Source organism: Cryptomeria japonica, chromosome 11 (genome assembly GCF_030272615.1).
Source record: "Cryptomeria japonica chromosome 11, Sugi_1.0, whole genome shotgun sequence".
Taxonomy (NCBI): Eukaryota; Viridiplantae; Streptophyta; class Pinopsida; order Cupressales; family Cupressaceae; genus Cryptomeria; species Cryptomeria japonica.
In genome coordinates this window covers 679633459-679648778 of record NC_081415.1, presented here as the reverse complement: position 1 = coordinate 679648778, position 15320 = coordinate 679633459, and the positions used below count along the sequence as shown (strand labels likewise).

Below are 15320 nucleotides of genomic sequence, written 5' to 3'. Positions count from 1 at the left end.
AATTGTGCATTTGATATTGAACAAATTCACAATGACCAAAGTTCTCAATATGCATGATTTGACAGATACACGCTACATCTGCCCAACTTCTCCATACGAACATGACCAAAGTTCCTCTTGTTCTCCAGATACAAATAAAAAAATAAAAGATTGAAAATTGGACATGCACAGGGATCATAATTTTCGTTTACGAAATGGCCATATTTCATTTGTACATTCCAAACACAAGAAAGAGCATATTAATCAATGCTTCTCATGTTTACATCTAGGAATGTCTGATATCAAACGCAACAAATGATGTAAAAATAAACTATGCTATCGTAAATTACATCATGCTTGGTGAAAAAGCCAATGTTCAAGATATATCTACGATCACAAGAATCTTATGAAAAAAACTTTCAAGTAAATATTAAAACAGAAATAATCTCAGCATTTTTACAGATAAACAAAAAAAACAGAAATAATCTCAGCATTTTTACAGATAAACAAAAAAACCTTTCTTTGCATGTAGCTAGTGGCCAATACTTTTGTATAGTAATTACTTGAAATAGTGATAAAATGGATCCCTAGCCATCCACTGTGCAACTTTCATTTTCATCCCTTGAAACTGGGATAGAATCCCTTCACCATATTATTCCTAATCATCTGGACCCCAAGCTTCATCTCGCAACTTCTGTCTCATAAGTATCCTATTCCTTCTTTCCTCCTCCTGTTTTTTGATATCACTATAACTGGATTTGATGTGTGATTTTTGCACAAGTCCTTGGCTTTGCAGAGCTCCCATAATTATTCTTTGTGCAGTTCTTGCAGATGTCTTAGGTCTTGGAAAGGGAGGTTCCAAATCTACAAAGCAAGCAAAATTGTTAAGACTATCCACGTGGACTTGATCCATACAAAAAAGACACCAAAATTAGCAGCATGTAATATAATAATTGCAAAGTAGCAAACAGACATTAATAAATCCACGAGACATTTCTACAGGTAAGCTGCACAGACAATTATTTAGTCAAAGATGGTCATAATCCTACAGAATTAGTAACCTCAGACTATCATGACCCATTAAAAACTAGCTGACTAAACCTTCATTTGATCGACTTCCTGAAAAGGAAACAAATATGACTTCCATGTCTATTTGCGTCAAGCACAAAAAGAGATGAAGCCTAGGAAATGCAAGAGAGTACAATCATGACGACTCAAAATCTCAACACCAAACAAAGATGGTTACTAGATTTTGTAGACTGAGTATATTGCACTAACTATTGAAAACATATTTAGAACAAAACACGTGAAGAGAAATATACTTGTCAAACCATGCTGGAGAAGCAAAGCTAACAGAACCTTAAATACATGAGAAAGAAATAATGGCACTCACAGTATAACAAAGAATTTGTCCATGGAAACCCATTTATGAAGAAAACACAGAAAGAAAAATACTTGTTATATTACCTTAATTGATCTCCATACAATAAGCTATTTTAGACTTGTGAATAACTCTAATCTTTGTGCAAATATTTATAAGCGCATCTATATAAGAGACAGCTAAGTGGTATTACATTACAATGGATATAAAACCATGGGGTTAAAAACTGCCTAAGGGCCCAAAAAATATTGAGTGTAAATATGCAAAGTATACAACACATATCCAACAAATCTCCCACTTGTTGAATACTTTGGATTGGGGGGGCATGCTTACATAATCACCCACCGAGGCAACTATGCACATTGATTTCCTACACCAAGAAAAGTTGTCAGTACTCACAAACTAAATCAATCAGTGAGCAACCTTCTTCAAAAACACATTTTTGTCTTCAACATCAAAATGACATTTCACATCAATATGTTTTATCCTAGCATAGTAAGTAGATTTTTTTGCCAAACATATTGCACTTTGACCATCACAATCTATACTTGCAACTTTCAATAAAAGACCAAAATATGAACCCAACCTTTGTAACCATACAAATTTCTTGCATGCATAGGTGGCTACCATGTACTCCACTTTTGCAGTTGAAAGTGCAAAAATTGTCTACCTCTTGCTTATCCAACTGACTATTCCACCAAACAAATTAAACACGTCAACTTGTAGATATTTGGCAATGAGTATCTCTAGCCTTGTCAGCATTAAAAAAGCCGTGTGTACAATGTTTGAACCAGTTCTTCCTTGGTAGCAAATTAAATAATCTGAAGCTGCGGAAATACCTGAAGACCCACTTTACAGTAGTTCAATATTTCTTGCCTGTGTATGACATCTATTTGTCTAGTATAAACAGTGGCATATTTTAGACTTCCAATGACACTTGCATGAGGAATATGTTCCTCAACATCCTCTTGCGTCTATACACATAACTTCAAACCAATACGAGTTATACTAGCAGATTTAAATTCCTGCATTCCAAATCTCTACATTATAGTCTCAACCTATTTCCTGTAATTGAACTAGAGCTTTTTGTTTACATGATCCCTTCTAATTTCCATGACCAAAACAAAGTTTGCAGCACCAAGATCCTTCATATCAAATTAAGATTTAACATCCTTAATCATTTCTTTCTTGTTTCCCATTTTATTTATATTGAAGTAGAAAGAACAAAAATTCAAACTTAGGAAGAAAAATTACAACCGTCGTATTTGTTAAATTTTTAGACTATGGTGAGTCAATTCTGCACTCAAAAATTAACCCTAACAATAATTTAGAACTTCAATCCAAACAACCAACGTATGTATGATAACTTCAAACACGCACTACTGAAAATATGAAGAACAAACGCCCAAATATCTATCTTCTATTAAATGAAAGAAATTATATTGCACTCAGAACTGCTCTCACTCCGTTCTCTCTCCTCTACACCCACTTATGCCCTTAGTTATCTTTTATGGAAGAAGGGAAGCTTCTAGGCTTTGCAAACACCCATCTTATGGAGCGTCAAGTTTAAAAAAAAAAACTGTCCTAAAAAATCTAAAGCATAAAGCAAATAAAGTAGAAGACAGAGAGTGCTTTGTTCTAGAAAGAAGAAGAACTGATCTTTAGAATCCATCTAAATATAAGAAAAGCATCATCATGCTAAGAGAAGACCTACACTGTCTTCGGATGTAATGTCCCCAGTTTGGGCTTCACAATAACTCAGTCCTGAGACAACAATTTCAACTTAAATGAGAATTGTAATACATTTGTAAATATAATTTTAACAATCCTGAAGATATTTATTATAATATTTTATTCAAAAGAACAATTCGGGGGATAGACTTATCTTGATAGGTTCCTCTTATTTTAGCTGATATATTCATAACTTAGAAGGCTACCTCCAAATTGATAAGATTGTGCACCTGATATGGTGCCAATGACATTGCTCAATATGGGCGATAATCTGATTGCTGTGCAGCTGAGACCAGATTCCGTTCTATATTATTTCCTTTTTAATTTCCAAGTATAATCCTTTTTGGATTGAATGCTATTCAATCTTTTATTTGATGAGGGCTGTAGATGTTTTTAATCCTATATATATTCCTCAACATCCCCTTCCCCCTTGGGGTGGATGCGATGGTCTTAATATATAATGGGAAACAATGTTTAAATAGACATGTATTCTTAATTGATCCTAAATCGCACCTTTTCACATATTAGCGAATTGGTTATGTGCTTCATTAATATTTATTATACCCACATCTTTTCTGACTTTTAATGATTAGAAGTTAATCGAATAATAATAATTATTTACTATTTTTAAGATAGAGTTTGATGCTCATCTTGAGTGCAACGTGGAAGGGAACTATCTCCGTGAAGATCCCATAAGAAGGATCATCTCGTTTCTGCAAGGCGATACCCCTTAGTCTTAATTCAGACATCCCCAACACGCAACCATCCTCCACGATGCCTATGAAAAATACGAAATTTGATAGCGGCATTCTCAAATATTCTTGGCAGGTCTAATGAATCTCTCAAATAGATATTAATCTTTTATATTCGACTTTATGGGACTGTCATAGCTTGTTTTTCGCATTTGCAGATTAAAATCTTATCGTTGTCGAGGTCAATGTAATTCATAATCGTTTTGTCTTAATTGATGCCTTAGTCGATCTGCAAATTGGTCCGATCAAAGTAATTGATTCATTATGTCGATATTCATGCTCATCCAATGCTTAATGATTGATCCAGACAATCAGATGCCTGTCGGATACTGATGGAACCTGAATTTTGTATTGACCAACCTTTCCGACGGTGAAAGATAATCGATATGTTTATGTCGATTACCAATATCAAGCTCCTTAATATATATTGCTGATTACGATCATTTCTTCGCAGCGTAATTGATACTTACAATGTTATTTGGTCTTTCTTTTAAAGACTTGTGATCATTGTTCCTTAAAAGACTTAAATCCGACGGTTACATGATATGTGCGGCAGCCTAAACGTATTTGTATTCCTATGAATCAAACCAGAAGGGAACCACGATTTTCCATTGGCCATTCTTCATATATCATCTCCAGCCACCTTCATCCGATGACCACCACTAAGTATAATATTCATCGTAGTCAATACAGAGCTTGTCGGCTTTCCAGCAGGTCGCTATGGTAATATTCTTAGTCGCTTGTAATCACTATTTCATATAGATGGTTCTTGGATGCTTGCAAGTCTTTATGATTTTGGTCTTATTGATCAGGACCATATATACACTATCCTTTCTTCACATTATTTATAAAGATAATACAAGGAGCTTTCTTAATATTAATAATATTTGATGGGGTTCAGTTTGGGGACATCACATCGGACGTGTAGTGTCATGGTTTAAACACTTTGTTGGTAAAGCGGCCACCAAGTTTCAAACCCCTGCTGGGTCATTGTGCTCGCAGGCCTTGTGTCTTCGCCGGGCTGTTTGAACAAGTGAAGTGTGAGGATGAGGTCCCCTGTTTGTGGCCTCACCGGTTCATAGCTCTGGGTCAAAAGCGTTTCACGTGGAGCCAAAGGGCGTGTCAAGCCAGCATTGCCGGTCACATTAAAAAGTTTACCAGGCATTAATCAAAAAAAAAAAAGACAAGATCTACACTAAACTAAGAATGGCAGCCAAGTAACATGTTCAGAAACTAACACTCTCTCTTTGCCTGGAAGGTGTTCTCCATAAAATTCAATCTCTTCCTTAGCACCATTATGTTTTATAGTTATACTGCTTAATTTAAGATAGAATTCTAGAATCTCAAATTAGTTTTCCAGCCGCATTGAAATGGTTCAAAGTTTGAACATGTTCCTGAAAACCTGTAAGGTTCAGAAGTATGCATGCAGATTTTTAAGTGAAACCTTACGGTTTCCAAGTGACAATTTTATAGCCATTGGTTTTGGAATTCAATAGAGGATCCGTTAGTTTCAGAATCTCAAAGGATGCTCATGTACAAGTTACTATGTTTAGGAACACCTACACCTTGCAGTGGTTATTTTCAATGTTCTATTTCAGGTGAGGATGAGTGCCTATTAAGGTCCTCTTAATTAGTTCTTATTTTCTTAGTTGTTTTAAGATTAGATTGCTTTAAAGTTCCTTTCTTTCCACTTTTTCCATAGGTTTTGGGAGGTTGCTTGAAAACTTCATTTTTTTGGATAACTAATTATTATTTTCAAATCCATAAAAGCATATTAATTGTAACCTACAAAAAAGTGCCTTGGGCACAAGACATTCTTAATGGTAGTTGAAATGAAGCTTATGCTGCATAAATTATCATTTGCATATTATATTTGAGTTTTATGTGATCTTGTGTAAGGTTTATTCAGTGAATTATAATGAAGAATGATGTTGAGCTTTATTTCAACACTATCTTTCACCTTAGCAAGTAATTTCGTGTGCTTCTATGGGTTCATATTTCTGAAATCTTGCACTATTATTTGGAGTTAGGAAGTATTTTTTATTTGATCCTCTCTTGTGTATGTGGACCTATTGGTCTTTGTTTTCAGCCAATTAGGAAGCATTCATGATTTAGTTAAGTTTGCTTTACTTTTCAACTTTTATTTATTAAAAACCCTGTTAGTGAGACTTTTAGGTCTTGTGTTCAACCTCCTAGAACCAAAAAGATAGGTCAAACTTTATTTTCAATTATTTCCTTTATTCAAAACCAAATTGATGATAAAGTGTTTAGCTTTCAGGGAGCTTCTCCTACTAATTTGAAGAGAGTTTTGTCCTCATGTGTTGTCTCCAAAGAGACAAACCCTTCAAATATTAGAGCACATGTTTTGAAATAGTCTAGCGTTAAACTGCCTATACATAAAAGGATCTGTCAAATTTGATTATGATTCTATGGTCAACTTTAGACTTAAAACCATTGGAGTACAAGAGGCTTATAATGTATCTTTTGAAATTTCCTTAGAATCTCTACAATGTACTTCTCAACACAGAAAGACTTATCTTCTACCTTACCACACCTCAAGACCTAGAAAATAGTGCATGAGGCCTGTTTACTCTCCTATCTGATAAAATGAATACTTCTAGTTGACAGAATTAATAATGCATACCAGATAGAAGAGTAAAAATATATATTTATTCTGTAATGTCCCTTTGTCTGATTACTATGGAGTAGGTACAATTATCTAATAAGACTTGATCTGAGAATATGACTTTCCTTTGCAATTGATATGGATTATCAAAGATAAGTAATGAGCATTAATAACGTTATTCAAAGAACAATGTAGGGACTGGTTAGAGGGGTGCAGTACTCCTTGGAAATACACAAAATGGTATTGTTTCAACCGACTGATTTTATATACTGAACTGTGTGCTCCTTCTGATACAAATCTGATCTCCTTATGCAGAAGTTATCTTGACTCCGGTAAAAGCTTTTAGAGACAGTTCAACTGGATCCACAAAACAATAGCTAAATTCCACGATGCCCCTCTTGAAAGATTATGACTGCTTTTTTATACTTTGCGTTGGGTATGGAAAATCACAAGGATGAGGCACATCTCGTGTCTCTTGTTGATCGTCTCCTTTCATAATTATTAATTGCATGCATTAGTAGGTTCTTGTACTCTTGCTTAAGATAATCACACCTTTTAACTATATTATGCTGATCGCATCTCAGATCAAATAACCAATCAAGGATCAGTTAGCATTATTTTATAGTCTTCCCTTGGAGGCGATAAAAATATTATGTTTCATTTGTTTGTTCGATAATTACTCATGGATGATTCTCCCGTGTTCCTTTTGGTTTGACTAATTATTGATTAGTCGGTTCTTTCCTTCATTGACCATGGTTAGTGTGTATCATGTCCATTGATCTTAATCATCACAAGTGCTGTCATGTCGATAAGGATTCTGAATTCTTCATGATACGAATTCTTCCTTAACTGCTATCGTAGAAGACTTAGTATTACGTGTTGCCCTCTCATACTTCTTATTCCTAGTCTCAGCCACGTTCCTTAGACAATTCATCATGTATGCGATCAATGATGTATTACGGGAATTGTTTGCTCTTCACTAGATAGTTCCGTCCTTCCTTGAGGTAGAGCATCGATCATATGGGATGAAATAATTATATATTGCTTCTCATGGCTGTGAGACTTCAGCCTCTTCCTTATACATTCTTTAGTCAATGATTCCTTCTAATTCACATATCTGTTTCTAGTTGACAATTTCTTGGGGACATCACATATTCACACATGAAATAATAATATAGAACTAGACCAGAGATGGTCAGCCAAGGATCAGAATTAATTTGACAAGATCGTACTCTCCTTGACAATACAAAATCTATTTAAAGGACCCGACAATTGCCAAGAGGAACATAATCATCAACTAACTCTTATAACCACCCAAAGCTGACATAATTAATACATCGTCAAATTAACCAAATTATCTTAACACAATAATAGGCATTGAACACTACTTACAAGGCTGATGTCCTTCATTTCAAATTTGAAGGTCAACTCACACCTATACTATGTTACGAGCTTCTCGGGTCATCTCCATTTAGAACTAAAATTAAACAATTAGATTTATCAAACATGTGATGCAAATTAGGATATGCAATAGTTTTTTTGAAGCTCAACTTCAACAAGTGTCAGCAATCCACGAGTACCAAGCATCTAGTGCTTGCTTCAGCCCATACAAGGCATTCTTCAACTTGCATACATTGGTCTCTTGCCCATGCCCCTGAATCCAACTATGCTGATTGATATGTTTTTCTTACTCTATTTTGCCATTTAGAAAATGTCCTTACATCCATCTTGAAATAAAAACCAACCAAAACAAGATGCAAGAGACATTGTTACCTTCACAACAGAGTATCTTGCAGCTGGAGCAAAGGTTTCATCATAGTGAACTTGCTCTCTCTAAGACAAATCTTGAGCAATGATTCTAGCCTTTTACTTATCTATTATCCCATCTACTAAATGATTCACCTTGTACAACCATTTGGAATCAATCACTGATCTCCCATCTAGTCATGGCACAATCTTGCAAACATTGCTATGTCTAGTGGAGTTGTATTCTGTTGTGACATTTTCACACATTGCTCCATTGCAAATGAGGACCCCCACTTTTTTTAGCTTAGTGTTTTGGGTTTAGTCGTCTTTAGCTTGGTCCTAATTGTTGACCTTTGCTTATGGGAATAGGTTGTTGTTGTTGGTCTGAGGTTGAGGGGTATGTCATGTCAAGATCAAAGTTGCAAAGTTGCAAATGTTGTCATTGAACAAGAAATGTTGTCGAAGTCGCAAAACGCAGAAGTTGTCAAGTTGCTAATATTGTTAGAGGATGTCAAAGTTGTCAATGTTGCTAGGGTTGCTAAAATTGTTAATGTTGTCAAGGGAGTAGAGTTTGTAGGCAGTGGAAATTGTGCTTGTAGTTCCGTCAGGAACTGCAAGCACAACACTTAAAGGGTCATGAACTACAAGTTGCCCAACACAAGGTCCCAGATGGGCAAAGGATGAAATTTGGCCAAGCAAAACTTAAAACCCCCTTTGTATGCGCCCAAGGCCACTTAAACCCTAGATGCTCTCAAATTTGAGTGGATAGGCCCTACGAGATGATTGAGATGTATGGTTTGATTAGATGACCCAAAATTTGAAGTGATGAAGGGAAAATTGACTAAGTATATGAACTTGCAACTTTATGCAAGTTACCTTGCACAATGCGCCCCAACCTAGTATTAGTGCACACACACTTGCATTATGCGCTCTAGGAAAAAATAGTGCATAAGTACCCTTCGTTTGCACCCATCCTAGAAGAAGAGTGGTGATTGATCTGATCATGAGATTTGATTAGGCAAATCTATTCCTTAGGTCTAGCTTCACCATGCAAACACAAGTTAAAACAACATTAAGGTTTAGCATGCTCAAGTATAGGATGCACTCAAGCTGCAACATTCCAAGGCACCCTCAAGCAATTCAAATTCTATCCCCAAGTCCACTCAAGCAACAATTTAAGTATGCATATGAGCGCATAGTGCAGGCACATGTGCACTATACGCCCATACTTGTGCAGGCCTATGCGCATGATGCGCCCTCCTCTTGTGCATACCCAACTGCAATAGGTGTCCAAGCTTCCTTGTCTTCAAGTGTGACCAAAGTGATCCCAAGCTTAAATTGAACAAGTCTAAGACAACAAACCTGATAAACAAGCCCTGAAAATTCTGGATAAAAGTGTAAACATTTTCCTAAGCATGTGCTTGAGCGCATAGTGCAGATACACTTGCACTATGCACCCCATATAGTGCATATCCTTGTGTATTATGCACCCATAGAGAAGGGGCTACTTGGTCAAGCTCAATCAACTTGTGAACAAAGCATCTGCTCAACTCAATCAACCCACACACTTAAGGCAGTGAAATGATACAAGGAGTGTCAAATTTGGCAGCAATTTTTCAAAATTTATCCTAGTTTGGGTCATGAGCGCATAGTGCAAGCACATGTGCACTATGCGCCCATGCTAGTGCACCTTTATAGACATAATGTGCCCAAGTGATAAGGTTTACCAGTACAGTCAGCTTGTTAACAACCGAACACCATGCAATGGCTTAGGCAAAAGAAGGCTTTCCCATCTCCTAGCACACCCCGAGGAAACAAGTTGATCAAAGTTGTGAAGATTGCAAGCTAGGTTCTGAATTTGTCTAAGTGTAAACCCTGGCGCACAATGCATGTGTACATCCACTATGCACCCTTGCTAGTGTAGATATGTGTGCAAAGCAGTGTTCCATGGGCATTGGGGACGGGGGGACGCGTTTCCGGGACGGGGGGACCAAGGGCCTAAATTTGGGGACGGCGGCGGGGGGGGGGGGGGGGCGGCGGCGGGGTGGTGGTGCTCATATACTTGTACATATACATATAGTACTTGAAAAACTAGTTTTGAAAAGATGTATGACAGTATTACAGTGTAAGAATTACATTTCAAATGAGACTATAGGAAATTTGAAATACTAAATCTAAATACCAAGATTTCTAAGTTGTGTTGTTATATGGAGCCTAATCAAACTCGGAGGTTAGATTTTCCCTACTTCTATCGGCGCGGTCTCCCCCTATATTTTTCAACGGAGGTTTGGGGGCAGCGCCCCCAAGTTGGGGTCAAGGGGCAACGCCCCGCGAGGCCAAAAATACTTTTATTATTTTCTAAAGGCGTCGGGTGTTATTTTTCTATTGGCCCACGTCCAATTAGAGTTACCCCTTAACCCTCAAAAAACTTAAAAACTCACTTTTTTTAAAAATTTTAATTTTAAACATTGCATATAAGTGGGGGCGACAGGAGACGTCTGGGCATCTCCCCGTCCTTGGAGAGATGTCTGCACGTCTCTTGAAGGACGGGGAGACGCCCACGTCCAATTAGAGTTACCCCTTAACCCTCAAAAAACTTAAAAACTCACTTTTTAAAAAAAAATTAATTTTAAACATTGCATATAAGTGGGGGCGACAGGAGACGTCTGGGCGTCTCCCCATCCTTGGAGAGATGTCCGCACGTCTCTTGAAGGACGGGGAGACACGGGGACGCCTCTGCGTCCCGACGGCGCTTGGGTGGCGGTGGCGGGACGGCGGGGGACGTCGCGTCCCCGTCCCCACGTCCCCGAGATGTTTCTGACGGGGGGACGCGCCCAAAAAGGGGGGGAAGCGTCCCCGTGGAACACTGGTGCAAAGTGCGCCCAGCAGAAAAGGTAGGTGAAAAGGCTGATTTACTCCAGACTTTAACAAGCCATAAAACCTTGACTAGACATTTATGAAACTAAAGAAGATAAGTATGAAATCTGATCAAGTCTTGCACTGAGCGCATTGTGCAAGTCACCTTACACTATGCACTTCATTCATTCAGCTCCCATGCAGTATGCATCCATCTATGTTGTGCAAACGAACCCTCTTAACCCACCTTTATCTTTGCGCACATGGAACCCTGATTTGCGCCCATATATTCGTGCACATGACTATGTCAAATGCACCCATCAGACCTGCAACACATAAAAAATCAGAGATCATATCAAATTAAGAGGGTGTGTAAAAGTTATATATCATGTGTGTTTGATGTTTTGCAGATGTGAGAGGATGATGATGCAAATTGCAAAGCAACACCTAGAAAGAATAAGATAAGGAGGATTGCAAGACCCACATCACCATGCAACTTCAAGAGGAAAACTTCATCAGCAAGCACAAGGATACCAAGGAGGCCAGCATCAAGTACTTCAACATGATGGAAGACTTGCACACCAAAGACCAGCACATTCAAAGTTCTTAACACATCACGAGAGATGCAGGTATCATAAGATTCAGAGGCAAAGCAACAAAGGACATTCAAGGCTAGCATTGCAACTTGAGAGGATCGATACAAAGCTTTTACCACATCATGACGACATGAGGAAGTCAAGACTTTAAGGCATAAAGGAGAGATAACATACAAGATGAGAAGATGTTTTACAATCTTGAATTTCCTCCAGAAATCCAAGAAACATTGCCAGTGTAATATCCCCTATTAGGAGGCTATCAATTCCCAAAGAGCAACATATATTACTACCTAGTATATTACATTAATTCAGAGTAGATAATTAATGTTGTCCATAATTCAACTCAATATTGTCATTACTCCAGTCCTAATTCCTAATCCCTTCTCATTCTTAATCCTAGAAGAGGGCATTGACTTGTCTAGGGCGCTATGACACCACCTCCCTAATTCAGCCCAGATGTCGGGAACATTAGTCCTTTCATCCTTGGGGCTCTTTCATCTTGGAGTGGATTTACTCTGCCTCTCCCTAACAGCACCCATCTCCCTTGGGGAATAGATGAATTGGAATTGTTTGACTTAGGACAAAGTTATGACCATATCACTTTGTATTATGGCCATTATAAGTAGTTTGTCATTCTGAAGTATATTATTGATTATCTTCCTATTTAGTATTTCCCAGATTACATACTAGTTTACGAATTACTTAAACATGTTTAATTTATATAACTGATTATTATTCTGTTTTATATATATATATATATTATGATAAAGAATTGTGAGCACTGTGGCAGCAAACGTACGAGTTATAGTGATCGGACCAGAATAACCTGCAGTTTCCTTTTCAATGCCCTCTCTTGTGCTAGCGTTCTTCCTTATATAGATTTCAAGGGGGGTGAATAGACTGACACCTCCGTTACCTTTCCCCAATGAAGTGTCTCCTCTAAGTTAATCACTGCCTCTTCTAAACTAATCACGTGCCTCTTCATTCAATGTGGCCCTTGGAATCACTTTGTTTAATGATTGGTTAGGACTACAAGTTTGCCAATTAAGAGAATGAATAATAAATAATTTGATACCTCTTTAAAGCATATTTGCCGCCTTAGTATAATGATAACATTCTTGCCTTAATTGTTTGTTCTGTATCAGTGATGGCATCCAAATTATTATCTGTGCTCTCCTCATAATGATGACTTCAATTTAACGTGGATTCCCAATTGTTTAGTGATCAGGATGGTAACTTCAAACACCTTTCAGAAGTCAGTTGATGAAGACTTAGATGCTAAGTTGCACTTGGTATACTCACTCAGTAATAGCAGCCTCAAGTCTGCTCTATATCCAGGTTTCAGATTCTGGGAAACCTATGCTAGGAAAGGAAACAATACACGGACTGGAAATTTCTCACTGATCGAATATGGTACTTGTAGGCTCCAGATCAGAAAATTGAGAAGTCTTATCAATAAGACAATTTTCTGAGCAATGGCAACACTCAACCTTGGCATGGAAAAGATATGAAATTGAATATATATGGATTTGTTTTTATTTTGTTTTATTCTTGCTTAAGAATGATTGAAAGACTATTCCATATCGGGGGCACGACAGCCAGTATAACAAGCAAGTAATCCAAGACAAAGGCTTCAAGATGAGAAGATTTGGGATCAATAAAAGTATGAAGGTGAAATGCAGTACACAAGGAAGGAATTCCCAAGTTAAAAGGTGAAGTTGTGTAAGGGGATCAAGGAGATAGTTCCAAAAGAGTTTATCAAAGTTAGAAGGCTTGATCCCCAAGGATGTTACAATTTGGGAATATGATCATCATTACACCATGCCACGCTTGGAAATGTTGAGTATCAAAAGATATTGCCCAAGGCATCAACACTTACTTGTGATGAGGTATCAAGTCTATGGATCAGGGTTGAGGTGGCAGCCCAGTCATCATTCCACCAATTAGAGGATTCCAAGTCAGGATGTCCAGATGCAATGTACCTGATTGACCCTATGGAGGTGCAAAGTTAGAGATACCTAACCTCAATTCTTATTGGTGCACATTCAAAGATGGACATGTGTCCAGTCATATTATAATTATCTCATTGGCCAGAATAGAGTTTGGTGTAACAAACCCTAATCAATGGTTTTTATCATGTAATCTCGGCCATTGATTGGAGAATCAATCTGAGTCATTCGAATGTAATGAGACCTCTATATAAGGCTCAAATATCTCATTGTCAAGGTAAATAGTTAGCAGCCAAACAATTAGGAGTAGAGTGGAGTAGGAGGAAAGAAGGAATTGTTGCCAAGACTTGTTGATTTTAATACATGATCTTCATTGAAGCATGGTGGATTTCTATGTGTAATGTCTACATGTTGCATGGTTTCTTGTTACTTCTCAAGTTTTAGTTGAAGTTCATTGATTGCGATGGAGAAGTGTGTGGATGTTGATAATTCCTTGGTTCATAATTTTGGTGGTTTGCTGATGGTAAGCAGTGCAAAGTTAGCCTGAACCTTGTTATTGTGCTAAGTTCAATTGTGGATATATGTTCAAGTTGCGCCATATTTGGGTATTTGAATGGATGTTCATGATATGAAAACCTTTGCCATCCTTAGAAGATTGCACTAGTTTTGTGAAGTTGTTCCTAGCATGGCAAAGCAAAGCTTAGTTTAAGGAATGTGTCCATCCAAACATCACCCATTGTTATCATTGATCTTAGAATTAGATGAGTTTCTCAACCCTTAATTCCTTTTGCTATTTGTTTTCCAAGTTAAGTAAGTCTTCATGTTCCAGCAACATTCATGTTCAACGTAAGTCCCCCTTGTGATTCCAACAATATCACATCAAACCATTGAGCTTACCCACACATCAAGAACTGACATTTGGAACCTTGGAGTCATCTCAAGTGATCACTTGGTTCAACATTTGAGGAGTTTGTTCAAGAGAGGATAAGATACCTTGGTATTTTATTCTATGTTTGAAGTGCATAAAAAGCACATCAACATACTTTACCATGGCAACTCGCCATACCTACTCTAAAAGTTGCCCCTTTAAAACTAGAATGTTTTATATCAATGATGGAAGACAACAAAGAGATATAACTCAAAAACTTCTTAGGGGGGTGACTCACTCTAAAATAAGTCTTTGGTGCTCCTGCTTGTTCCTATGCCTCTTGCAATGTCCAAGTAAGCAATCTAGGTTGTGTGGTTGTACTATGAATTTATGAGGTATCTATTGCTACACTAGAAGTCAGTTGAATTGTAATTGTTAATATTGTATTTTGTTAATCAGCAATTGGGACAGAAATCTGTTCACCCTCATCAATCTCCATAAGAGACTCTTGAGATTTAGAGTCCAAGCATCCTCATCAAACTTCACATCTCAGCTCACTACTATCTTTCATTGCGATAAAACATATACCCTGTAAGCCCTAGAGAACTCACTATATCCATACACACCCTTCAAGTTGGATGGTTCAAGCTTCATCCACTATTCCTATAGCACATTAATGTAGATAGAACTCCCAAAGACCCCAAAATGAGAGACGTCAAGTTTCTCTCCTGTGAAAGCTTCCTCTAGAGTCTTGTCCTGCAACACCCTCTGAGAACACCTATTTAAAATGTCAACAGCACAAGTGCATGAAAACATGGGAAAATCTAGGCCATAAA

General features: G+C 37.5%; 1 protein-coding gene across 2 annotated transcripts in view; it reads right to left on the bottom strand.

Annotated features, from left to right (window-relative positions):
• Positions 1 to 295: 295 nt before the first annotated feature.
• Positions 296 to 15320, bottom strand: part of LOC131038145 (uncharacterized) — a 77903-nt gene continuing 62878 nt past the window's right edge. For both annotated transcript variants that reach the window (XM_057970479.2, XM_057970480.2), the window contains one exon: positions 296 to 843. In XM_057970479.2, the coding sequence (XP_057826462.1) occupies positions 638 to 843 (206 nt within the window). In that variant the 3' untranslated portion in view covers positions 296 to 637. The remainder of the gene's footprint in view (positions 844 to 15320) is intronic.